The following is a 27,288-nucleotide window of genomic DNA, read 5'->3' as shown; positions in this document are numbered from 1 at the left end:
TAAATTGAATTCATATATTTTATTATTTTTAAAGCATAATTTTGAAGGGAAAAAAGCAACAAAAATCAAAAGGACAATACATACAGATTTGTTTCCAACATTTACAACAATTCACAAGACAACACGTATATTTATCTATACAAATTATAGAAATGTACACTTTCTTTAACGTGTCAATATGACACTTTTAACAAGTTTGCTTTGGGTGTTTTTTTTTTTACAAAGTAGCATATGTACAATAAATTCAGCACATGTGATACACAGCTTTAGTCAGCAAAAAAAAAACAACCCCGAGAGCTGATTCCCATCATTGTCTTAGAGTCATCTAAGCAGCCAAGTTGTGCCTCCCCGCACCTGCCATTAGCACGGTTGGCTACGTACGGTGCGAAAGAAGTTCAACATACACTCGTCCGCATTTTTCACACTTTTCGCACATCGCCTTCGCCAACACAGCCACCAATGAAAATAAATAACTGCTTAAGCAAGGACCCCATCATTTGTCACGATAAACTATTTTCTTTTTCCCCTGCACAGACGCAGTGAGAATAGGTGAACCGAGATGAGATCAGTGTTGTGAGTGAAGTTATTCAGCCACTGACTGCTCATTACCCAAGGTTTTAGAATTAATGTACCGAAATGTTATATTTAACTTTTTTTTAAACGAAATTTTACGTGATACAATGATACTTTTACATTTATCTCCTTTGTAATTGTGAACTTTCTGCGTTGCCTGCTGCACTCGCCTCATGATCCTAGGCAGCTGCTCACGTGGTCATTCCGACCATCATGTAATTGTTTTTGAAATTAATTTCAGAACTTAAATAGATTTTATATAACTACAAAAAGCAATCATCCAGTACAGGCTATGTAATAGTAATCTGTGTACATACTGAAAGTGGTGTAATAATACAAGATTTCCGTGTACCTTCCCTTTGGTTTTTCCAGTTACAACAGCATGGTAATTGTAACACGTTACTTGCCATCACGTATTTTTTTTGTAAAACATGAATCTCATGCAACAACTGAACCACGTGGGTTGAACCCAGGGCTTGATTACTGCAATTTGTTGGAGGAAAGGTAGTTTTTTGCCAATATGCGGTGGGAATAAATTGCCGAAACTGCATGTGCCAACTTGGTGGTTGTCCACCAAACTTGACAGAGGCGTATATGTTTGTCCGCCAACAAAATAAGGCCACCAAAGCGTTGCCATATTTTCTTTTGAAATAAACTTTGTTTTTGTTATTCCACAACGTACAGTAAATGCTAAAAACAACAACTCTTGCACCCTTACTGAATAACCCCGTATACCATGCAGACCTGTGGCCTTCTATTGTGTGACTCGACAAGCAATAGTGTGCATCAGAAGAAACAAAAAAAGCATTTAAAACGTTGCATTAATTACAGGCTATCCATATCTAACCAAAGGCAGTGTTAGAACTGTTCTAGTGCATTCCATAATAATACAAAAATGCTGACAAGCTCAATGCAGGGTGTTTTGATTAGAGTTAAAATTATTTCACGGTTCTCATTCATATTTAGATCTCCATATAATCCTGCACACGGTCAACCCTGATTAAATGACACATTAATTGATGGGGGGAAACGAAATAACTTACAAAAATATTCCATTAGACCATTACGTACTCGTTTGATGAATTAAGAACAACAAAACTTATGCGTGTGTCAAACGTCTGTCTGATTGCGGCTGGATTTAGCACACACACGCATTTGCATTCATTCATTCACATGTACACAGCAAACCTCAATGCAATAAGGTGGTGACTGTCATTGGAATGAGAACAAAAAAATATTCGACCAAAACTTCAGAGTCAATGTATAAATAAAGCGTGGGGAAAGAAAAAAAACCTCCAAATGTTTTGTTGATTACCAAGGCTTGCTCAGTTTTCAAGTCCCAAAGTGAAAGTTAAAGAGTTCATTGCGGATGTTGTCAGTCAGTACACTGTGGGGACACGACCACTGCGCGCGTCATCTGCATGCATCGTGACTCGTTCCTTGCTATGTGACGTCTGCAGCACGGCTCGTCTTTTGCAGTGGAAAAACAGCCTGGAGCCTCTTCGACTGCGTTGGGTTGACTAGGCACGGCCTTGGTACAAGCTTCATTGTACAGTGGTTGTACAGTGGAGGAGAGGTTTGTACATATATCTCTCCTGATCCAAGATATATTGAGCACAATCACTTGGGGCTTAAAACCCAACACCTGGCATGCCTGAGACCAGTCGCTCCTGCGATAATGCCCCACAATGGCTAGGAGCCTGAGAGTGGCATTTCTATGTTGGGAGTTGAATTCTATCCAGACACCGTTTCACTTAACGTCGAATCCTTAATGAGCGTATTATAGGTGGAAGGGGAAATGCACGTTTAAAAATCCATTAATATAGGTTTCAAACCTCTTTGCTGTACTGCTATCGCCAGACCACTTTGCAAACCTGCAAGAAGTTCGGAGTCTCATGCGCAAGTTAAAGTCTATGTGACCCACCAACCCATGACCTATAACCAACAGAATTATCGACATGGCCAGATCGTTTCTGCAGCAACAGCTTGTGTTGGTGTGCCTTAGAGACAGGAGTGGGCATCTACAGGAATCAAAGCCACTGCGGGGAGGGAGGTACACACATCCATGGGTTTCAGAATTCAAAAGCCAGTGCCTCTGCCTTCCTCAACGTCCAATGGCAGCACTAAGCCAATTCCATATGCACATGGCAGTGGCCGGAATATGCGTAGGACAACCACAATTGCTTTGTAACAAAGTGGTACTCGTTTTATTTGCCCGAAAGTGACGATGGGCTTGGTTGACCGATGAAGCACACCGTGTCTGTAAAAAAAGCTATCAGTATGTGCGTGAGGCTGCCGTGGCTCAAAGTTTAACGTATTTTTCCCCAAGGGCTAGTGCAAACGTTTTCATGTGACACCTTTAGAAAGTGACCAAAAACAAGAATAATTACAACTATTAGCGCGGTCAGTCGACGCAGGGGCATGTACCGCCCAGAACGCAGCTCCTTGGTTGGGACGTTAAAAGCATCGTTTACAATTCAGCACAATTTGTTACTGCCTTACGTCTAGCAATAGAAATCGCATCAATCGCCAAATCATGGTGATTAATTATATAAGGCCCTCCAAGTGATTTTAATGGCCCAGCTGTTCCAATGCTTCTCCTTTGAACAGAGCGAAAACCAATCTCACAGCTTCATGATTAATGATCAATTATCGAAACGAATCACTGACAAGGACCTCTTTGTGTTTTCTTCTGCTTTGTTGAAAATATATTTACACGAATAAAACAACGTCCTTTTTGTTTGGAACAAACAAAAAAAATATTTCCCAATAACAACTCTCAGCTCGACCAACGAAACCATGGGTAAGCATCAACTGAATTTTACTTTTCACTCATGTGGGCAAAGACAACCCAATAAGAATCATCATGTCTGACTTCGGAAGCAGCTCTGTTAAGAAATATACACTTTCAATATTTCAACATTGATTTACTCATTAACAGTTAAGGCAACTGGCTATGGTCAAGACCTGGCCCAGTGTCATTTTAACTGCTGTGGATCTATGATTCCTTAACCCTGCTATTTTTATCAGGTTTCAGTCATCGCACTCAGGAGTTTAAACTGAGCAACCGTACTGTCTGAGTATTGGTACATCAAAGCCCCCTCTTCCGGACGGCTAATCTCAAGGCCACGTAATGTCTCTCCAAGAGACCCTCCTCTGCTGAGAGTCCATTATCATCGCATGCCGCCACCGCATTCCATGACATCCATCACCCGCATAGAGCAGCAGCAGTATACTTCACCTGCATCTGGAAAACCCAGTGCAGAGTTTCTCTCCACCTGCAGCCAGCATCAGGAGCCATCGAGCCGCCGCCGCCGCCGCCGCCGCCACCACCTCCACCGGCACAGTGGGAGGTGTGGGCGGCCGCGATGTTTCCGCGTCGTGCCGTGCACCCACGCCTGCTCTTCAGTCGACGTCCACCTCGCACATGTGGCGGCGGGCCGCGTGCGCCGCGCGGTAAACGCGCCGGAAGTCCCGGTAGCGCGGCGCGCAGCCCAGCCACGCCTCGCCGAAGTGCAGGCTGCCCGTGAAGAGAAAGGCGCCGTCGCCGGGCCGCACTCCGCACCGAAGCGGCGTCCGCAGCGTCCCCATGGCCCGGCCCGTGCGCCCCGTTCCACCGTCGCCGCCGCCACCGCCGCCGCCGCCGCGCACTGGCGAGAACACCTGGTCCTTCTGGCGGAGTACGTGCAGCGCGCTGACCTCGACCCGCGACTCGCCGTGCGCCCGGTCGTGAGTCACCGACTTGATGAAGCCCTTCACCACTGTGGAGCGGGCGCGGCGCACAAGGAAAGAGCGTACATGCGAGTCAGCAACGCAAGGGTCGGAGACGGTGTGCGTGTGCGTTGCAATTCCGTTGCGATGCAAGTTGAGTTTACAGAGTCATAATGTGACGAGATTGTAAGACGTACAGAAAAGGCAAGGTGTAAGGGTTATCTATTCGTTCAGAGAAGTAAAGGAATATGTTATTATTGTGTAGTTAATTATTCATCCCCCTAGTCAATCAATTAATCGTGATTATTTGAGCTTGTGATCAAATTCAAGTGTCTCTTATGGAATGCCTGGTATGTCTGCCCATCTCAATTGTATTGTCCTGTCTTGTTAATTTGTTTATTTCATCACAATATTATCATTTTTATCGTGATTACTACTTACAAGATCTTCGTGGTCTTGAGTTTATTGTTATAATTATAGGAACTTTTTGACACCTTAGCTTTCGAGTCGCACCCTCAGCTCGGTAAATGCGAAACTTGTGGTGGTTCCTAGAAGCTGTCTAAAATCAGGAGGGGTGAGCGAGGGCCTCGAGTCGTTATCCCCACTGCCTCTCGAACTTTATTCCAGGTCACATCAGGAACTGTACTGGCAGGATCAATCCTCTAAGTCAAATGTTACACTTATTTGTTTGAATTGGCGATTTTTTACTGGATTTATTGGCCAATGGATGTTTGCACTTTAATGGCAAAGTGCCCTGGGATTCTGCACATGAAGATACCCAGGTGAAAGCAACACTGCATTGTGGAGCATTTTTAATCTCAGCTTGTATTAAATGCATAAAATATACTGCACGTTCACTTCAACGTTTCCGTTATGTTAACCCTTTTCCGTTCCGATGACGTATGTGCATGTTATCAGTTTTTCCTCCGGTTCCGGAATTGGAAGGAAAACCTACGATAAAATAACTTTCTCGGTACCGAGGCACCCACAAGGCCAGAGCGTGTGGGAAAGTTTGCCAGAAGGTATTGCAGAGTGCGCCGGTGTCGCTACATTTCTCTGCGGTGAGTACAACGCCTTTTAAAAACAACAGCGCTACGCCTCTCAAAATAAACTTAACGCCGAACCGCTTGCACGTTCTGAGATTTGGCGGTGAATGGGACACCCACCCTGCAACTTGCAGTCGCCTCGGAAAGGGTTAAAAACGTGACCAATTTAAAACCGAAAAGGTCGGCAGTGATAAAGGACTTGCGCTACTGTGAATGAAACGGGCGATGGGTACAGGAGCCTTTCACGGAGCCCAGACAAGGACACGCCTTTGTTTGGGCTCATCAGGATTTACAGCCCCAGCTGTTCCGCCGCCGTCGGGTGGACGTTGCCGTGAAGCGGGACCGTCCGTGCCACCACATTGTGGATGCGGCACCGCAAGCAGAAGGTCGTGGGTTCAAATCCCAGTCATCATCGACAATCTAAAATCCCTCTGGAGTTGTTAAAAACGATTACCACTTTTGTTGAGAGCCGATGGTAGTCACCTCTTGTCAAACTGGTCGTCCCCGTCATGAGAATATGAAGTTTCTGGCATTGCCTCGGTACCACTCATAAAGATGAGCATTGCTCCATTGTATGTTTGAGCAGGGAGGCTCTTTGATTTTTGACTTATGCATAAAAAATATCCACTGCTGGATCGTCTTTCAATGCTCCGTCAGTCGAGGTGGCCAGCACCGGTTCAGATATTGCTCGCCACGTATCTTAAAACCGTCACCAGGAATTGAACCTGGGTCACCAGGTTCATAGCGTAGTGCTTACCACTGTGACACTGCTCTGCCATTATCTAAAGCCTCTGCGTAATTAGCCATACTGTACACATGTGGGTTTATTAATGCAAATCCGCTTCACTTTTAGTCTGACTTTTGTAACGCTAACTGTCAGGCACACAATAAGTCTTATTCCTAACAACCGACCTCCACAACCATTGGGAGCCAAACGCCAAACCTCGAATAAGAGTTCAATGCAACAAAAAGTAATTAATCATGCGGTCCAATTGTTGGCAGCTTCTCTCAATTTTCAATGCCACCCATTGGGGCTTTTCACATCATTGAGTTTATTATGGGCTCCCTCTGGCCACATACACGCCAATCTGCATCTCAAGTGGGGGTGCCATATGGCCTCCAGGCTCCGAGCACCTTCCCAAGCCCACCACCAGAAACAGTGTCGGCAACGTTCAGGGAGCGCCACCATTCACGTGCACCCCCCCCCCCCACCCCCACCCGGCTCTAACACACAACCTTACACACAAGTCACCACCAATCCCATCACACCAATACACCGATGTACTGCCCCCCGCCCCTCGTCTGCTGCTAATGCAACTGAACCCAAACCCACCCACAAAATCCCACAACCACCGATTCCCAGCGGACAAGCACCAGGCCAAAGTCGCAAACGCAGCGCTACTCTCGTCACACGCCCACCTTTGTCCATTGGTTCATCTGTCACCATCTACCCATCCTGCTTAACACAGAGCTCATTCATTACTGCCCATTTATTTTTAAAAATGCCTTTGAATCAATCAAACGACACAAGCTGCCGAGCCCTACCAAACGGGATTTGTTTAATAGAGTAGTTGCATTAAATTGCCCAAGCATATCGGTCTGCTACACCAGCATAAAATGGAAAAAAAAATGTTAAATGCTTTCAGGAATTTGAAGCACTGGTTAGTTTAAATATTTTATAAAATATTTATTCAAAATATTGTGTCACGCATTACCCATATGTGTATTCCACGCGTCGTGTATCACGCCCTTACGTTGGTCTTTTGCGGCTGGTTGTGTGGTGCTACTGTTGATGGATTTATGTACTTGAGATCACTGCGCTTGAAAGTCCGAGTATTCGTGATGGCCCTTTACGAAGATACTTGTGACCAAAAGGAGCCACTCGGGGAAGCGCAAGCTTTCTCCAAAACATCAACACAAAGGCTTGGGCTCCAGAATTTTCTGGGGCTATCGAAAAACTTTTAACGTTTAAAAATCTGTCCTTTATCCCCGCCTACATTGTGCATGCCACAATGCGCGATTGTGATGCTTATGGTGTCCAATGCGGGCCCTGGTGTCCTCTCTTCACGTGCAAAACCATGAAGTTTCCCTTTGTTGGCGAGAATCTTCATTGCCAGCCCCATCTATTCATGAGCAGCCATCGGCAAGCTCATTCTGGGACGGGACGCACGGCTGCGTATAAAAGAACGGGTCTGTGCCCGGCAATGGCCTTCAGCCCCCGCCGGTCCATCCCCTCACAGGGTGGATCATTGTATCCATCGCCGCTCGGCCGCTCACACTCCTCTGGCTAAATCGGCCGCCCAACCCCAAATCCTCTCCAATCGTCCACACCCAGCCACAAAGAGACAAGACAGTTTCATCCGTGGAGTTTGAAAAAAAAAAGATCAGCGTCCACTCCTCCTGATCACGACCCGTTCGGCCCCCTTTTCTTGCAGCAAAACAGCGGCGGTTAACACCCAGATGGGCCAAGAAAGAGGGGCTGTGTTTTGCCCACCAAACAAATACAAAACCATCTTCTTTTTTGACGAAGGACAAAAAAATGTTAATCTTTCCCACAACTGCATAAAAGATGACCATCGGGTTCAACTAATTGCTTTATTTGAGGCTACAATGCTTCTCCATGCCTACAATTAGAACTGGGATAAGAGGTGTTAACCCAACTTCTGAACAATTAAATACCACTTTGGCAGGCTGGGTAAGCAGAAAAAAAACTAACCAGTGCTCATGTATGACAACTACCGATAATGGTGCCTACAATTATTCGAAAGTTTTTACTTGTGCATTTGGCTGGTTGTGTGCACACCTTGAGGGTTGATTTTCTCTTATTTTGTTTTCTAAAAAAATGTGAAGAGAAAAATTGCGAAGGGTGTTTCATGGAATTGGAATATGTGATCTGGATTTGAGACAACATTTACCTCTGTTCCTACTCCAATTCTATAAGCGTTCTCAAAATATAAAGAGTATGTTGTTGTTTTTACCGTAGGAAAATTACACAGCGTTGACTATTTTGTTTTTAGTAATTTGGTATTTAATACAAAAAAGTTTCGCTTGTGTTAGTTAATTATCTTCAAAGCGAGCAAAGCGTTGCATAATCAATAGTAACAGTTATGTGTGAAACAAGTCACTTATACAGCAATTAACTTTTATTTGAAAATGAAGTGCATTTAACATTCATCAGTAAATAAAATAATGATCACTTTGTGTCGTCACTTGCGGCCGGGGCTCGAGTCACTTATTCAGTCGCCTTTTAGTTGAAGCATTAACATTAAACATCTAAACATTTAGTTAATGAATAAAAACTTAGCCTATGAAAAAGCCAAGAAGTCATTGACAGGCGACACATCCCATTGTGTGCCGTCAGCCATGAGCCCAAACAGGCTTTTCAGCCAGTCAAGGCCTCAACAAAGAGCCTTTCGCTACTCGGGTCTTTGTGTGCGCAGGGATCGGCGGCGCAGCTGCGTTTGTGAACAAGCGCTTAAACGCACCGGGCGGCAGCCCAATGCAGTTGGGAGTGTTCGCTGGCCAACGGGGCCGTCGGCATGCGCTGGAATTGGGAGAAAGACGGGGAACGGAAAGTCGGGAGAGAGCGGTGAAGGGATGGTGAGAGGCAGGTTTCTTGGAGAAAATCTTCAACAGCTCGCTTACACCCCGGTGTTTAAAAACTAGGACGTAAGAAAAGAGTTTGTACACCAGTTAGTCGCACCTCACAGGTGAGCAGATTTTTTTGTTTGTCGTTGATGGTCAATTGTGCTCGGTGATGCGCAGGGTCACTCACCCAAAAAGGTGCAAAGTCGTTAACAAGTCGATTCAGTGTGGGTCCTTTGAAAGGTAGCCTGACTCCCAATTTAAAACACGTTTAAAGCTTTTTTTCTTAAAATTGCTGACACAACGTTTTGGCGCGCATATATGTGTAATGATTGTTAAGAGTGAAGTCTCTAAGGTCCAATAATTCACCGAGTCGTGTTCAGCACCATTGGCAGCACAAGTGTGGAAATTGCACACTGCCTGTGGTCGAGACAAAGTCTATCCAAGTAGCAAATACCACTGACTATCCACAAAGTTGTACTCGTTTAGTCTAACCACGAGAAATTATGGGCTCGACCCCCAACAGGGATTTGAACTCCAAACTATCTTTGCCACAGTGCTGGGTACAGTCCATGCATGATACAAATTTTAGCAGGTGATGGTGGGACATTACAAGATAGTTGGTTGAGCCTTAGCTGCCGATACCAGTGGCCTAGCTAACGAGTGTGTAGGTAGGACAAGTGGACTGTATGTATGTTGAACTTCTTTCGCACCGCACGTAACCAACCATGCTAAATCGGAAGTTCGGGGAAGGAGAACAAACTAAACACTGGAACCCACAGCCCAAGTGCCAGACTACGTAGAGTGGGTGAAATTGGACAGGGCAAGGGGGTTCCATTTCACTCCCTGCACCAGGGCCCATCCAAACCGCCACTACTGATATCAGCTCTTGATATCAGCTTACCAGCCAGGGGACAAAGCTCCAGAAGAGGTCGAGATGGCTCCGATAAGACACCACACAATGGCGGAATTTTAACTGGGGCAATTCACCTTGAACAAATAAGACAGAGGAAGCATCCACCAAGTGTTTAAACAACGAAAGTGTTTGATAACATCTCCAAGAACAAAAGGGGCCGATACCATACACGGGAACAAACTTGATTCGGGTCGTGATCATTAACATCCATTTGGAAAATATAAATAACAAAAGAGATAAGCAGATAATGTCTCCTTCAAACACTGTTTCGTCTATCCACACAAAAATAAAGTATGTTTTATCCACAACTCATGAGCCTTCTGGGAGCGCATCATTTCTGCAGCATTGCTCATGTTAATTCAATGCTGTTGAAATTATGCACTCCCAAAAGGCCGTGGGGCTGATGGGGTCTGGGGGAAAAAATGCTTTTAATTTTTTTTATGGAGACATTTTTATACCCTTATCTATTTTGTTCTTCACATTAGGCTCAGCCTCAACACTCTATGGCCACTAGCACAAGACTTATAAATCAAGAGAATACAAATAAAAATGACATCCGTTTGTCAATCCACTGTTATGGATGAAGGCCTCCCCATTTGGTGTCAGCCATGGGGGTTGTCTGAGCATACTTCACCACCCTGGCCAGTGCGGGTTCTTGAGTGAGGGTGGAGGGCCAGTTCAGACAATACTCGCCATCACCGATGTTAGTTGTGACCGGGAATCGAACTCAGGTGAGACAAGACAGCCCCATGTAACAACACACCGTCAACTTCGGAGAAAGCCACTCCATTATTCTCTCGGCACTCCTGACGAGCTATGCATAAAGGTGACCAGGTAAAGGTGCACCTGCCTTTTGTTAAATTCCGCGGGAAAGTGTTTGCTGAGATTGGCCGAGTGCTTTCAGCAAACGGCGCGATTACGATCAGCTAGGCACGGGGGAGGAGACAGGCTCCAGTGGACTCCTACCAGAACAAAAGAAAGGGGCTGAACACTGTCAGAGATTACTGCAGCTTCTCGCTGAACTCTAGCGCCTCAGTCGTTGGTCATAGATGTGGCCGAACCCTACACGGCTGTGCCGTTATGTAATGTCCAGCAACGAATAACGAATCCCGTTAAGCAGCACTGTGGCAGTCAGCCCAACACACAGGTGGAAGGTTGCCAGTTTGAAGACGGCGTCTATAAAATAGTACCGATATGGGGGAATTCAATGGGGCGACTGCTACGGAGAGAGTGGCCCCTGCCGTGAGAAACGCGGAGATTCCACCGCTGGCTCAGGGTCGCCCAAGGAGGTGCACTCGAACCATCGCTCGTTAAAGCAGGGGGACACGTTGACCTTTTAAAAGTACGACGTGTAATTACATTAAATGATGTTCCTGGTGGAGGGCCAAGCTGTGAGTGATGCAAATAGGGCAAAATATTCAGCACAATTAAATGCAGGACGCCTCTGAACACATCGTGGCCTCTTGACAAAGTCTACCTTTGATATTGATGGATGTCGCAAGGGTTAGCCAAACAAGAGCATGAGGCCAATATTTACTTTAGAAAACAGTAAATAGCTCCGTCCACTGGGCCAGCACTGTGTGGAGTCTCCACACCCCAAGTGACCCGCGATGACTAAACAAATAAAGAACTGCACCTACAGCGAAACTGTGGCCGCCAAGGGAAGGAATGCGCGGACAGGACGTCTACCACGGAGGTGGGGAGACGAAGTGAGCCCGTGCGCCAGTGCTAGATGGATGATGCATCGCATGGACCGTGATAGATGGCGACGGCTGGAGGAGGCTTGTCCAAGAGCCTTCACACATGGCTTAGAAAACACAGTGCAGCGGAGATGGCCATGTGCGGGTGGACAAAGGGGACTTCTCAGATGCGTTTTCGGGTTGTACCACGGCGTTCATTCATCGTGATGTCCGACGCTCGCTCCATGTTGCCGAGAGCTTCTTCAAAAACTTAATTTTGGAACAGCTCCCAGCACGTGGAGCGAACACCCGACATCACGCCAAACAATGCGCGGCACAACCGGAAAACACACCGGGGAGATGCACCGGCAACAGCCGCGAAAAACCTATGCAGTAGTCAAAAAGAGAAGGATTCTTACCCAAGTCGCTCGTGCAGACAGCCATCAGCAGCTCCGTGTCATTGCAAGGTCTGCATGCCACTGGGGAGAGGGAGACGGGAGAGACGTTACCAGCGTGATTGACAGAGACCTTGAAACCAAATACTGCTGTTTTCTCAACAACGAAACCGTTCAACAAAGCCCACAATTAACCACCGGCTCGCTTTCCCGTAGGTAACTGAAAGAGCAAATCAGGCTGGTTTTCATAAGGCAGGAGAAAAACAATGAGTAAGGGTACTTTTTTATGACAGTGTGGAAGACACGAGCGAGTGGTTAAATGTTTTTAGTCACTCGAGTGATGATAGGTGGGAGCCTAAACGGTTACCACATTAAATTTTGATTTAAAGCTTTCGTGACTGCAGTAATTCATATTCTTAGCTCTTTCGGCAAAGTCACGTTGAAGGGAAACAATAAAGTAATAAAATATATATAAAACAATAAACATTCTCACGACGTTTGTTTTATATGTATTTTATTACTTTATTGTTTCCCTTCAACGTGACTTTACCGAAAGAGCTAAGAATATGGGTTACCACATTTTCATTTTCACCACGGACATTTACCATACCGACAATAATCATAGAACAATAAAAAAAACACATTGACGTGGTATTTACCACTTATTTGGCCACCCTTCCACAGATTTTTGGCACAGACGCACTCTCCGCTATTACACGAACTGACCACAAAATGTATTATGTATAAAACAATGTTCACAGTGAAAAAAAGAATACGCAGCATGACTATTCTTAACGTGCTTTTACATTTGTCAGGGCATTACAGGCCATCCATTCTCTCAAAATCTCCACTCGCGGATTCCTGCTCATTTTCCGCTGAACGGGACATGGATGCCAAAGAGGCCTGGAGGCACAAAGAATCCTGCGCACCAAAAGCAGTTTAAGCCGCGGCTCAGCTGGCCATTCTACTCACAAAAGGCTCGGCTCATAATCATAATCTGCCTCATTAACATCCAATTCATCAAAATTTCCCCCACCCGCGTTTAATTAGATTCCTTTGAGAAATGCGTCACTTGTGGACTCATTGTCGTGACGAAAAGACATGGGACACTTCGGCGGCATCTAAAACGTCCCATGATCTGTGCCTTTCTTTGGCAAGAGCATTTTAGCCCGAAGGTGTTAAGTAAAAGAACACAATTAGAAATATCCCCCCCCCCCCTCCGACCTCGCACTTTTGTTCATGGATAGCTTTTTTTCCAGAGTATAATTACCCCAGAAATCGCCGAATGTGTCCGCCTGCTCAAATTGAGTGTGCGGCGTGGCACTCACCCTCGTAGGTGGTCCTGAGACGGTGATGGAAATTACACATTGCTAGGGTGTCCCCATCACATAGGAATACATAGTCCTGGCCCCCGTCAGTACTACACGTAGAAGAACCACCGTTGGCCTTCCGCAAAGTGGTGCCACATTTGAATAATTTGGCGGGACCCCGGGCTCCCGCAAAAATCAGGTCAATAATTATTATTTTTCAGTCCGCCCACTCGTGATCCCGACAGCAACGCGCCGCCCGCCCAGACTCGCGCCAACAAGCGCCAGCAGCAGGCGGCGATCGACACGATGGGCGCCACCCCACCGGCCAAACGCGAGCCCCGGGGGGCGTCCGCTGCAGTCACGCGCGGCGACGACGCCCTCCGGTCAGCCGTCGATCCTCAGCTTCTTTGCCAAGGCGAGCCCGCCCCCCGCAGTGAATTTAACGTGTTTATGTAATTTTTCAACTTTTTACGAAACTTAGTGCCCTGAGTAGCTCTCGACGAGGCCAATCAATTGACCACTAGTTTTGTTGTCGGTAAGGCAAGACTCGTGTCGCTACGCGGTTTTTCCCACCCCGGGGCAGTGATGGGACCCCGGGGTCCCGCCAATTGCTTCATTTCATAAACTCCCACGGTGAATAATGGATTAAGATTTACGTGTAGGTTAATTCAGAGTTCAATCCATACGATTTTAGCACAATAGAGTACCTGAAACGTAACACTGACAGAACAAAGACATCAACCTTTGTGTGTCACTAAATGTCACAGTTCAAAACGTTCAAAACTGAAAGTCTGGATGAGTCGATTTAACTTTTTTTCTCCCTCAGGAAGACACCGTATGTCAAAACTGGTTCCAGAGTTTTGCTTGTCTTGAATCAATGCTGCTGAAATTGTGGATGCCCAGAAGACCATGTGGCTGATGGGTTGTATAAGAAATACGTTTTTATGTGAGAGACGGGTAAGTGTAGGAGAAATTGTCTGCTTATTTATTTACAAATTTTCAGATGTTTTGCCGATTCCATCCATGAGTGATGGGCTCCGTGTGGGAGGAAAGCGTGCAACCGCCCCACAATTAAAACTCTCCACACATGGATTAAAGAATCCACTGTTGTAACTTCAGGAAACCGTGTTATTGTTAACTACATATGATCCACACATATACATACATATACCCGGGGGCAGTAGAGCAGTGGTGAAGCGATTCCCATCGTTCTGGGAGTTCAATTGCTGGCCAAGGTTAATACCAGTGGCAAGCGATACATGAACTGGCCCTAGGCCACCCACTTCACAAACGTGGACTGACTGGCGTGGTGGAGTATGGTCAATAAAACCTCCCCTGGACCGACACGGCGTGGGGAGGCTTTCGTGGATCAGTGGTAAATTAATGTATTTAACTTCACCTAAAACAGTCATTTCTAGATTATGTATATACACAGCATTCTCAACTTGGGCTACATAATTCACACGCAGCAAAAGCGAACTCCTCGCGGGCCCTCTCAACCGAAGCCTCACAGCTCTTCGAAGGTTTCCATTTCCAAACCCCCCCCCCCCGCCTCTCTCCCGGCATGAGCGATCACGCAGCCCTTTGCGACTGTGCCTCATCACGCGTCGCGTCGAGCCTCTCTATCTGTGAATGGGCAGCCCAGCCCCCGCCCGCCGTCTCTCTCTACGGGCAGCCACCCACCACCCCTTCCCCTCCTCCCGCTCCTTCGCGCGTCGCCCGACCTGCCGAGGAGGGGAGAAGGCAGCGGCGTGGGGGCTGGCTCGTTTGTGAGCATCTTTCCAGGGTCTGGCCACTGCCCACGCCCAGCTGTGGCCCGGCCAGCGAACCGCCCGCCAGACCGACACAAACAATCCTCGTGGCAGACACTTCACAGCTGTGCCCGTTTGGGGGTTGCCACCGCAAGAATGTTTTGTGTTGGGTTTTTTTTATCTCCTTATAACCGCCCCCCACCACCGACCATCAACAGCCCCCATGCACCGTCCCGTTTCCACCCCCACCACCACGGGATTAAAAAAAAACCTCTTTTCAGTCCCGCCCCGACAAAAGACTCTTTTTTTTTTGCACAATAAAAAAGTTAATATTCTATTTTCTTCTCATCGCCTTTGTCCGCCGGTCAGTGTTTTCAACAAAGATACATTATCGGAATTAATTCGGCCGGTCAGCTGGGAGCTCGTTTGTTAAACTGCTGGAAGAATGTCAAACGCGTCGATTGTCGAGCCATTCCAAGAGTTACATTGTGTGAATTGTTCCCGTGTATATTTCATTGTTATTCATTTGCCCATCCACGCAATGTTTGAAACAACTATGAACTGTCGAGTAATCACACAACAGAGATGCGATCAGTTCACGTGCAGAAGACGAACGAACGGCAGCAACACTGGACCTAGCGGGACGGCATCGGGAGGCCTTCATCCAGCAGTGGATAGACAGTGGCACGTTTGTATGCACCTGGGGCATAAATGTGCGGGCAGCTTGGAGACCACAGCAAGAAACCAGCACCCAGTGGCAATACTTGCCGCGACTATGCCCTTTGGCACTGCACAAACACCACCCACCGCCTTGCCACCTTGACTTTCAAATATCCGCAGCAGGTGCAAGCAATCTGACGTGAGCACTATCAAGGTACAGTATTTGGATTCTCAGCCAGAACAGACCCATTATACTTCCTCAACCACTGACCCTCCACGTGCACTGTGCTGGGGAATGGTGGTGCCTGCCCCAGTGGTGTCGCTATCGAGTGCGCAGGCGGTGCAAATGCACCGCAGTGCCATGGGCTAGAAGGGCCCATACAACGAGCTAGGTTCAGTGTTCTTCACTAATTTTCTGAGGGGGCAACTTTCGCCGATAAGATATCAGTGTGAGGCCCACCACACCGCCTGCAAGGGGTGTTTTTCCTTGTTGTGCATTGTCAGGGGCCACACTAAAGGCCACCAGGGGCTGCCAGTGGCCCGCGGGCCTTGCAATGACGAACAATGAGCTAGGAAGAGGGGAGAAAGGACGGGGTTTAGGGTTGGTGATTGGCTAAGAGCACATGCAGCGCCCGCTGTCGGAGTAAGTAACGTAAGCGTTTGTATGTTCATATCGAGGCAGTGGCTGGTGGGTCACGCACGGATCGTCCTGTGCTACAGAAGATGACAGTACAGCAAGTTGGGTCCTGGCGTGTTTGTGTGCACTTTTGAGTGGTACCCTTGAGCACGAGTGGCTCTTAGCTGGGCACTTCTGGTGAGAAACCAGAGGACCCAGATAGAACTCAAACATCCACATACACGCGGCCCTTCTGAAAAGTCTCATGACTCAATAAAGCAGAATAGAAATGTCTCTGCTCTAATGAACTTGGAGCTTGGAGCAAGTGCTCCAATCAGGTGATGACCCCCACCAGCCAGTGATGGTCATTCCACATTCCTTTGGTTGGGAAAAATAAGGAATGCTTTACAACGTACATTTAAGAATTGAGGGGTATTAATTCAATAGTTCCACTCATGACCTCTCTATTTACAGTATTTGCAGTAAAGAATATATACAGTAAACAATGGACTGGCATTGGCAGGAAACAAAAACAACCCGGAGAGCAACATGCACAGGCATGACCTCATGCACGCACAGGCTGAGACACCGCGTTATGATTAACTCATAAAATGGATATAGTAATGCTTTGTAAACACACAATGTGATAAATCCTTTCACAATCTCTCTACTGTATTCATAACAATCAAAGGTGTTTACACTAAATATACAATGCGTACAGTTTCTGCCCCTATTCACATTTGTACTTGGCCCACCAGGGACTGTGTGTGATGGTGCCGGAAGACCCAGTTGACTCCTACACTCATGGCACAAGCTCACACGTGGACAAAGGAACGGCGAACTGGGTGCTACTCTGTGTATGCCTCATCGTCAACATCATTAGCATTATCATCATAACCAGCATCATCATTATCAATATTAAAATCACTATGCTCTTAATCATCACATCATGATTCAAGCATAACAACATACACCCTCTTAATTATTATCATCATTATGCATCATCATCATAACTACCATCATCATAACAATCACATTCATAATAATCACAGCAACCAATCTTCTTAATTATTAGAACAATGACTGATTAATTATCTCAAATTCCCCTTTTGTTCTCGCGCCTCGAGATGTACTGCATGGCGGGAGGGGGGGTATGAATCAGTTCATGTGCAGGTGGCAAGAAGGATCGTTAATTTTGGGCGCCAAGGAGGCGAGATGTTAACTCCCTCGCCAGGTTTACAGGAGGTCGTGGGCTCGATTCTGACCCTGGCGCCTGTATACTTGGGGGTTTAAAGTCTCTCTCCCCGTGGTCGTGTGGATTTTTCTCCGAGTCCTCCGGTTTTTTACCCCCACATTTAGAAACACGCACTTAAGAGTATTTGCCTGCTTTACATTTCCACGTAAGAAGCCATTTCACTGAGTTATCATTTGTGGCCAGGTCGCTGCTGGAAAAAGAGCTGTATAGCTCAGTAGGCCTTACCTGGTAAAAAAAGTTTACTTCAATAGTTTTTTTCAATTACATTGCAGGGTCGTGAGCGATACCGACGGCCTTCACTCATCAGTATATCGACCATGGCTGGCTGATTATTACGTTGACGTTCCCAGACACCGTCTCTGTTGTGTACACAAGCGGTGAGTTGCTGATGCTGCTGATACACCATTGAGTTGGATATGGCAAACCCCGCCGGGGCCAATTTCACTCTCTAGCTCTGGGCGAGTGTTAAAACCTCCATCCACTTATGTCAACAGATGGCCCTCAAATCTCCCCGCAGCGGCAACAGTTAAGTTCTTTGTCTTTTACGTGGGAACCGATGTAATTCTGGAAGTGGCCGCCACGTGACTTACGGGGGGGGGGGGGGGGGGGGGCGGTGTGAGCACGCAGACTGCTCAAGGCTCAGAAATGACCAATCCAGGAGACTCGATCGCCCACATTCTTCTTGCAGGCAGAGTAAACACCGGGAAACTTCAGCTCTGCAATTTGCAGCTTAAGAAGTGGCCATTATCAGATTCCAATCGGCCGTATTCGCCGATACGTGACCAGATAAGGCGAGGTTCCCAGCACTGACAACGGGTTGCGACCGTTCACTTGATCAATCTCAGAACGGGAAACATTCTTTAGATTATTAAGAAAATGTTTCGACTTTCACTCACCGACGGCTACACGAGTAACATAGGTGGGTGGTGGAAGACGAAGCGGTGGGATCTTTTCACCTGACATGAGACTTCTCTGAGACAATAACAAGATTTTTTTGTTTATACACGCGCACATACTTTGTGTTAAAATTCCCACGGGTAGGGCAAGGCTAAATTATGTAAACATTAGCCGGTTACATCTGTGAGATTTTGAAACAGCTCGAAGTTTGTAAGAGAACCGCCAGCATGCTGTGTTCATCTCATTTTGTGTTCGTATATATGATTAACATCGGTCCTTGTGGGTGGCACTTGCGGCTATATAACTTGACTCAGAGATTCACCAGCCTTATCGCCAATCAATGGTCAAAAAATTAGGACTACTTTGTGGGAAGTCAAGCAAGAGTTATCTAGCGGTGAGAATGGCCTCTGCCTTGGTGATGTGGAATTTCCGATTTTGGCTCTAAAATGCCAACAAATATTAGCGCTGCCCCGGTATGTGAATGAAGATCGCAGCACTTTGACTTAACAAACATTGAGTGTCAATTAAAACACTTTAAGCAGTTTCTGGGAAAAACTTTGAAAAAAGTTCAAGAACTACCACTAGGGGTGCTAACGATGCATGAATCAATCGATTGATATCGTTGCTTCAGCTCACGATACAAGCATCGAAATTAACGCGGTTTTTAAAAATATATAGTGTGTAATGGGTTCACTTGACCCCTCCAGTCACTAAAGGCCGGATATGTTAGAAAAATGTAAAACATATAATTGGTTCATCTTCTTTGGTTCTTTCGGTAAAGTCACGTAGAATGAGAATAAAATAATAAAATCAAACAATAAAATTCTCACGACGTTTCAGCCACAACACAAGTGGCCTTCTTCAGGTGAAAGGAACAAACCTGTCGGGACGACAGAGCTACATTGTAGCACTAAAGAAGATGAATCCTTGCAGTCACGAAAGCTTCAAATCGAAATATAATTGGTTAGCGAATAAAATCGCTACCTTGAATCCTGACCATTTCATCGCAAGTGGGGTGAATCGTTACATCCTTAACCAGTGGTGGTGCTCGGCACAAGAAAACAGAGTAAAATCTGAGAGTCCCACAAGAAAACAGAGTAAAAGCTGAGAGTCCCAAGGAGATCAAGGGACCTCATATTCATGAATAATAGGGGTGAATTAAATATCATCTCAAATTGAAACCCTATTAAAGATCACATGTTAATTAACATAAAGCAGAAAATTATTCTCCCTCATTTGCTGTCTGGATCTGTTCTTTCATCTCACTCCATCTAAATACAATTAAATCCCTTATCTTATAAATCGTCAAAGAGGACCCCTTAATTACCATTTTTATCATCCTTATACGGTAATTACGAGGACAATTACAGAACGTCTCTATTGTGGGACGCAATTTTCCATCCCCTTGTGCGCATGTCTGAAGGGGCGCCCTTGCCGTTGGAATGCTTCCCGAGACCTGCAGGGGGCTATGAAGGCCCCACTTGTGGCCTTCCCTCCCTCCATCCAACCCTTACGTCATTGTGCCTCGGGGTCCCTTTGAGACGAGGAGCAGCAGCGGCACATCCTAGGCGCGGTGCCGATTTGAGCGAATGCCAATTGGCTATAAAACCGTACAGCATGCACCGCCATGCCCATTCATTCGCTCGGCCACACTGCGGTGCTGTACGCACTTTATTTATGCCCAGGTGAAAGCCAATTGAGACGAAACTTTTCGTTTTCAAAGGTGACCTGGGTCACCAAATCAAAATGGAGATAAGTTCCAAACAAAAAATAGAATCTCTGATTTGTATTTTTTTTGGGGAGGTTACCGTGCTGGGTAGCTCCCAGCACGTGTGGCGAAACTTTAGAAATCATGTCGAACAACATGAGGTGCAACTCGAAAACACATCAGAGAGCTAACTGGCACAACCGTGAAAACCTACACAGAAGTATTACCAAAATAACAATGAAAAAGAAAACACAAAACCTGTCCGATTCCATTCATAACCTATTTTGAAATATTGATTTCACGTGCGAAAAGAAGAGGGCATCCAGAAAAAAATCCAAAACCCCTGCCACCTACTGGCCACCTTTGCAGCGCAAATGACAATCTTAACACACTTGGCACACTTGTTCTAGCTTACAATTGCAAGGTGAAGTATAATTCCCAAGAAGCACAGCGATCCGATCCTGCACAAAGGTTGCCGATGCCAATATCTTGGCACGACAGTCGGAACAATGGAACAGGTTTTTAAATCCCCCCACCCCCTGCTGTCTGCCCATCCAGCAGTGTAAATCGGTGCCTGTCAGGTCGCGTGTGGTGGGCCAAAGTGTCTCTTCCGAAACGTTTGGCCAATATTGGAAGAGTTGGTCAAAATGGCCCTCTCTAGAGGGGCTTCTCTGGAGATCCCTCTCGTGGAGACTCTTCCACTAACAGCAGCGTGAGCAAACATTTGCGGCGATGCACCATTTTGCCCCTTTTTTTTACAGAGCACATATGCAGGTGGCCGGCAATGAAGCAAAGCTCGAGACTTGAGTGCATTTTTAATCGACGTTTGGCAGAAGCGACCGGAGAAACTAGTCTGGGCAATGTCTATCACGTTGCTGGGATGTTCAGTGTTGAGTGCAAAATTAAGTGATGCTGCACCATAACCGCAGCGCAGGCCAGAGCCTGTCCTGCTGTGGCATGCCTGGCCCTGCAAGATAGTCGCACGTCTATCCTCCACAACCACCGCACTTCGGAATGGCCTGTCTCAAACGCTGTTCCACGATCCCCTTCCCACGTTCAATTTGCTTCTGTTTCCTCTCATCCCCACCGTGTTTGGCTACCATTTTTGTAAGGAAGCAAACACATCGTTCGCATATTTTGTTCCGCGTACTTACTCGAGTTCAGAACATCGTCCCATCGTCTCTTTCACCAAGTTCCAATTACTTTGCTCAGTTTGAACTAATCTCGTTAGCATTTAATTTGGTCTATTACCATCAGTGCTCTTCATTGCTGGCTCTATCGCATTACAGACCTCTACAAACTGTGATAAACAACAACAAAACACCTAATGGATATGAAGCTATTGTACATTATACATAGCGGGTGAGTGTTACCTGAAAACACTTCATGCCACTTTACATGTTAAAAGAAACATTAACCGAATAATCCTAAGCGTTCTCCCGGAGTCAAGGCACGAAGTTAAGAAATCGGTTCCATTCTCTGAGACGACCGGTATACTATTGGTGCACTACAAATGTAAGCTGTTGTTGTTATGATAGCGGAGCATGAAGTTACTTGGCAGAACTTCCCTGGATGACATCCCCACAAATTTGACGTCTGCAAAAGCCCCGTATGAGCAGGAAGGTAAGATGGATGACCTTTATCTCTGGTTTCAATGGGCAGGTGAGAGTCCATTGAAACTGGATACGTCTCTTTTCAGCTACCACTATGAAACTGAATTCCCTATAGGTGCATTGTAAAAGTATATATCATTCCATGATCCACAGTTAAAGCCAGGCATGGCCCAGTGAAGTGAACACAGCATTCTATACAATGGTGTTTTTGCGAAGTCATCGGTAAAAAGGCTGACCATCAACTTGCTGCTGCACTTTGGAACCGGGTTTAATCATGGGTGGGGGGGACTCTTAATTTAGCACTGCAATCTGTGGTATTAGCTCAAAGACAGGATGCAAGTTTTTGCCATCCGAGCCATCTCTCTGTCATACATGCATTTCATCTGACCGCAAGTGACCTACTAAGCATGTAAAATAAAAAAAATAAACGCGAAACATTTTTAATTGCGAATAACCAAGCGTACCCATGTATTAGGACATTAAACCCCACAAGGTAATGGTGTCACCTAAAAAAAAACACTGCAGAGGGGAAAGGGAAGGCACTTCAAATGCCCTTCCCTAGTTATGGATCATTAGCCTTGTGGAGAGCGGCGCTGTGATATGAAGAGGGGGAGAGGGATTGGAGGGGATGGAGGGAGCTAGAGCCATGGACCTGCCACTTCGTTACAGAACTTGACAGTCAGACCCATTTATACCAGGACAAAATTAAAAAGGTTAAAACTGAAAAGCTTACGTTCATAAACACAAAAAAATGCGACATTTGATAGAAAAATATAACTTTTATTATTTCGTGGCATTTGCACGTTCATTCAGTCATAATAGAAAAATAAAAAGCACATTTTCAGTTGGTAAAACACAGTACAGTACAACATTTTATTGCACACTTTCGCACAGAGCGAGCGGTCGGAGCGTACTAGAGCCATGGCACTCGTCCGCCTCACAAGTCATGCACGCTTTATAAACATGAAGACCGCGACGGTGACGAGCCAAGGCACCGGTCGTATCACCGTGGTGCATTCACTACCGTTCTCGTTAATGTTTTACATGGTATCTGGATTTTAAGCGGGTTTCTGAATCGCGAGATGATTAGGCTCAGACTCAATAAAGGTATTTGCTCACAATAAAGTAGAATGCAGAAACAATGGGTAATGAGCCAAGGTGAAGGCAGTCAGATAAACCCAGGCAGTGTGGGGACCGAGAGGAGATTGTCTGGTGTGGTGCAGATAGTAAAGTGGCAGGAGCGGCAGAGTAGTACAGTTAATGTTACGAAAGGAGCCGAAGTTGGTACATCAGAAATTGACATTTTTAAATTGCCGTTTGGAACAATGCTGTTATCAGTGCATCACCCTGTCAAACAATAGCTCTGGAACTACCTGTGAAGTCACGTCAAAAACCCTCTTTATACACACCAGGGGCACACCTTGTAATGCCCTGAGAGGACTGTTCATCCCCAAGCTTGATTTAAGTTCAAGCCCCAGGAGGTGGAATATTTTTTCCAAAATGAAAAAAAAAACAAATGTAACGGGATAATCTTTCGTGCAGCAATTTCTGCATGGTCTGAGACCTTCCAGACACTACACCTGAGAAACCGGTTTAATCCCCGGGTGGCAGACACCTACATTAAAACCCACGATCTCAGCGGTGCCGACAAAGCACCCCGAACCCAGAGTGAACTTAATCTTGATTTGAACTGTTCACCTCTCGTCACGAATGAAAATTGACCTACAAAGACAATTGTGCACACCGACGTCGCAAATGTCTGCTTGGGGACGAGACGGGAAGCAAGGTGGGGGTGGCGAGGCAGGCCCCATCACAGTCTCCTACCTCTGGATCTGATGAAGCTCTGCAGGTCGGAGGCCCCACCGCCGCCACCACCACCATCACCACCACCGTCGCCGACGCCCACCCTCAGCTCGTAGCGAAACGCCGCCACCTTCCTGCTGATGTCCGTCTGCGGCGTGGCCTGCACGAAGATGGCCAGCGGACGGCCGGGCGCCGCGCGCAGGCAGTACGTCCTGTCGGCGCGCGCGTCCCGCTCGCTCATCACGAGCTGCAGCGCGCCGTCCCGGTCGGCGTACACGCTGGCGCCGTGGAAGCCCTCGGAGGGCTTGATGCAGGCGACGGCGGCGGCCGCCCCCGGGAAGGCAGGCGGCACGTTGGGCTTGAGGACGAGGCGCAGCGCGCCGCTCGGGTAGAGCCACTCGATGGAGCCCTCCGAGCAGCGCAGGTAGAGCTGCTCCACGGACCGCGAACCAGGCTCGTGCGTCAGGCCGCTGGCAGTGGCGCACGGAGGAGAGGGAGCGTTAGCGACTGGGGGCATGGGTGATGGTTTAAAGTACCCCCGGAGGGATTCAATAAGTTGTCGTGATTCAGGGTTGCGACTTGATTTGAGTAAGGATGGATAATATTTGTTTGGCTTGTTTTTACCCTCTTGTGTGATTCTCAGGGTCACGTCGTCGGGCCACTGGTAGTAAAGAGGAAGGTGCGTTATCAGCTAGGGAGGTGGGTAATTGTTCAAGCATGCCTGGAGCAATTCCATAAATCGTCACGATTCACGGTTGCAATTAAATTTAAGCTCGTTTTACCGTTCTTGTTTGTAATGTTTCACGAGCTTGTGTATTAGGCTGCTGGTGATGGGACACAAAGAGGGAATTGTTTTCGTGACTAAGGGGATTGGGCAACAGTTCAACTTCCTGGAGCGATTCTATTAATTATCAAATTTAGTGTTAAATCTTGATTTGAGTGTTGTGATTTAAGAATAGATTTCTTCTGTGAAATAAACTGAATAAGGTGAATGCAGTGTAATACACTAACATGAAAATAAAATCATTACAAAGCATGTTACATTTACCTATTTACCTATGCTCTAAACGCACATTTTGATAAACATTATAAACCACCCTGAATGCACCCAATATATTTGGATGTCAGAAGATGAGCCAATTTGAGCCTGGCTAGTACTTGTACAAGAGACCTCCTTCAAATACCATGTGTTGTAGGCTTGGACTGAGGTGGCCAGGCAGATGATGGCAACAGAGCAACGGATTATTTAATCCATTTGTGCGGAGCTTTCAGTGCCACCTTCTCATGTTGCATGGGCTTCCAAAGTCTCATTAAAATGGCATCAACAAAAACAACCTAATGCAAGAATAACCCTGAACATGAATCTTGAAACTTAGGTGAGGCTCTCCTGGGCAAATAATATTCCATTATCATAACAGCGATTATGAATTCCAAGGGACACCTGACGCACCATTAGCAGATGTGAAGAGTGAAAAGTATGTAGTTGCTCCTTCAATAAGCATTCCCTTGGACCCCTCACAAAGTATATTGGTTTTCCCGGCGAGCGAGGCTGCAGTAATTAAATTCTTCGTCTTGGCTTCTCTAAGCCGTCTCCAGGACTTTAAAGACAAAAGTCCGTTCCGTCGCCAAGACAATGAATGGCCTCTCCCGCCGCTCCAGCAGAAAGAATTCATTTACGTCGGCTAGTTTGGGCGCGCAAACCGAACGCGCCAAATTACAACAACAACAAAAAACACACCACCACCATTTTTCTTATTTTTGTAATTACTGCTTTTAAAAGAAGCCAGACTGAATTGAAAAAAAAAGTGACAATCCACAGTTTTACTTTGCAAACATTGCTTTCGGTACTGTGCAACAGATAGCAGATTCATTCAAAGCCGAACTTGCTGGCGAATTATCTTAGTCTCACACACACACACAATCAAAATATGCAAATATAAGTATTTTTCCCCCAACAATCTACTCTACCATGATGTACAGGTTCTAGTTATAACACAAATAACCTAAGTGTTCTTCAACCCCAAACCGGTTAAGCTATCACTCGGCGCCGTTATTATTAGCCGTGGTCAGGATTCAAACTCAGATCGCCAGGTTCAGGGCGCTTATCACTGTGACACCGGTCAATATGTGCAGTATATAATCATTATAATGTAAAATACAAATTGCAAATGTTATCTCTGTGCTCATTACCACCGCAAAACAGCATTGTGCATGAGGTGCCACATTGCATCTGAGCAGGGGAGGGCTCCTAGATTCTGGCTTTAAAGGACATTTGTCTGCATCTTTAAAAGCTCCAGCTGAGAGAGGTTCCAACAGAACGACTTTTCCTACAAACCACCCAACGAACGAACACCAGTGGCCGTACCTTGACCGTCCATTCCATTGGACTCGTCTTTCAAACGTCTGTTTGTGCAGACATCTATTTGTACAGACGTCTGTTTGTACAGAACTTCTCTGCTGTCTGGAACTCACAGCCCTCGTCTCCCAGTCTCTTGCCTGCATGCTGGTGTATTATTATTCATCCTATAGCCGTCTCCTGCCTTGTCTATCTATCGTGTAAGATATATTGAGAGGCAAGACTCGGTGCGGCTTTCCTGGATAAATAAGTGGAATAAGAAATAAAATGAAGATGTTCCTGTCCTCCATAATTCTCACCATGCATGTCCCTTGTCCGTCCCTCCCCGTCTAATCTGGATGCCCTCCCCCCCTTCTCTTGACCTCCCTGTCCCTGACCCTCCCGGCTTCTCGTCCTTTTCTGGACCTTGTTCCCTCCAAGGTTGAGTACATTCATCACGCACTCGCTCACAAGCAGGCTACAATAATTATCCTCACGACCGCCAGTGAGAGTGGGCTTGCACCACCTAGGGAAACCAGCACTGCACTCTCCTGCACGGTTAAACTACGTACGGTGCGAAAGAAGTTCAACATATAGTATACAACATTGCGCGTGTGTACGTGTGGCCGTGTGCGCGTGCAAAGCTCTTACATATCACACTGCCCAAAATTACAGGGTGATCCATTTATAGACACCCTGCCGATTTATGACCCCTTCCAACTTTCGTCTCATCAGGGGATCGAATGCCGTGCACGAGATCGTGGCGCAGCCTCTCTTACGAATCACCTTGAATTTGATTCGTAACCGCACTCGCAACGTAATTGGCGATTTCGAACAACGACGCTGCTGTTAACCGTAATTAAAACTGACTCCCCCACCCGTAGCTGCTTCGAAATTAAATGCGGTCCTCTTTATAAATATCGCAGGGTTCTTTTAACGGGGTATCTATAAATGGATCGCGCTGTACAACAACCACCACCAACAACACCGCCAAACTTTGTTTTTTTTTTACCAACTACTGTGATTTAAAAAAACTCCACTGTGTTTGCGAGCACCTCTCACCTTCCCCTCCAGCTGCACTGGTCCGCCGAGTACTCCGCGCTCCCGGTCGCAGCACACAGCAGCAGCATCAGCAGCAGCAGCATCAGCTGGAGCAGCATCATCAGCTGCAACTCCATCGACGACGTTGATGTTGTTGATGATGGTGGTGGTGGTGATGATGTTGATGATGATGCTGACGATGGCTAACACATGGGCTCGTCCAGTGCTACCTTCCCCAGTGCATTCCGACGCAACAGCAGCAGTAGCAGTAGCGGCATCGGCAGCATTGGCAGCATCGGCAGCAATCGCATCAAGAGCAGCCACCGTTTGCGCAGCGCTCAGCTGATGCTGCTGGCAGGACGAGGCGGAGGCTCCGCCCATCTCCATGCCATGC

At 46.6% G+C, this 27,288-nt stretch overlaps 1 protein-coding gene across 1 annotated transcript; it reads right to left on the bottom strand.

Moving 5' to 3' along the window:
* LOC116952820 (meteorin-like protein) lies at positions 1-27,288 on the bottom strand. Its single transcript, XM_032972502.2, has 4 exons — positions 26,916-27,288; positions 23,540-23,988; positions 11,930-11,989; positions 1-4,334 (listed from the first exon to the last, which is right to left on the bottom strand). Exons 1-4 carry the CDS (start codon positions 27,029-27,031, stop codon positions 3,979-3,981), a joined length of 981 nt encoding a protein of 326 aa, XP_032828393.1. The 5' UTR covers positions 27,032-27,288; the 3' UTR covers positions 1-3,978.

The sequence above is a fragment of the Petromyzon marinus genome, chromosome 3 (genome assembly GCF_048934315.1).
Source record: "Petromyzon marinus isolate PM22_M1 ecotype Great Lakes invasive population chromosome 3, UKy_Petmar_22M1.pri1.0, whole genome shotgun sequence".
NCBI lineage: Eukaryota > Metazoa > Chordata > Hyperoartia > Petromyzontiformes > Petromyzontidae > Petromyzon > Petromyzon marinus.
Note: the sequence above shows the minus strand (reverse complement) of the source record. Positions and strands in the feature narration are given on the sequence as shown.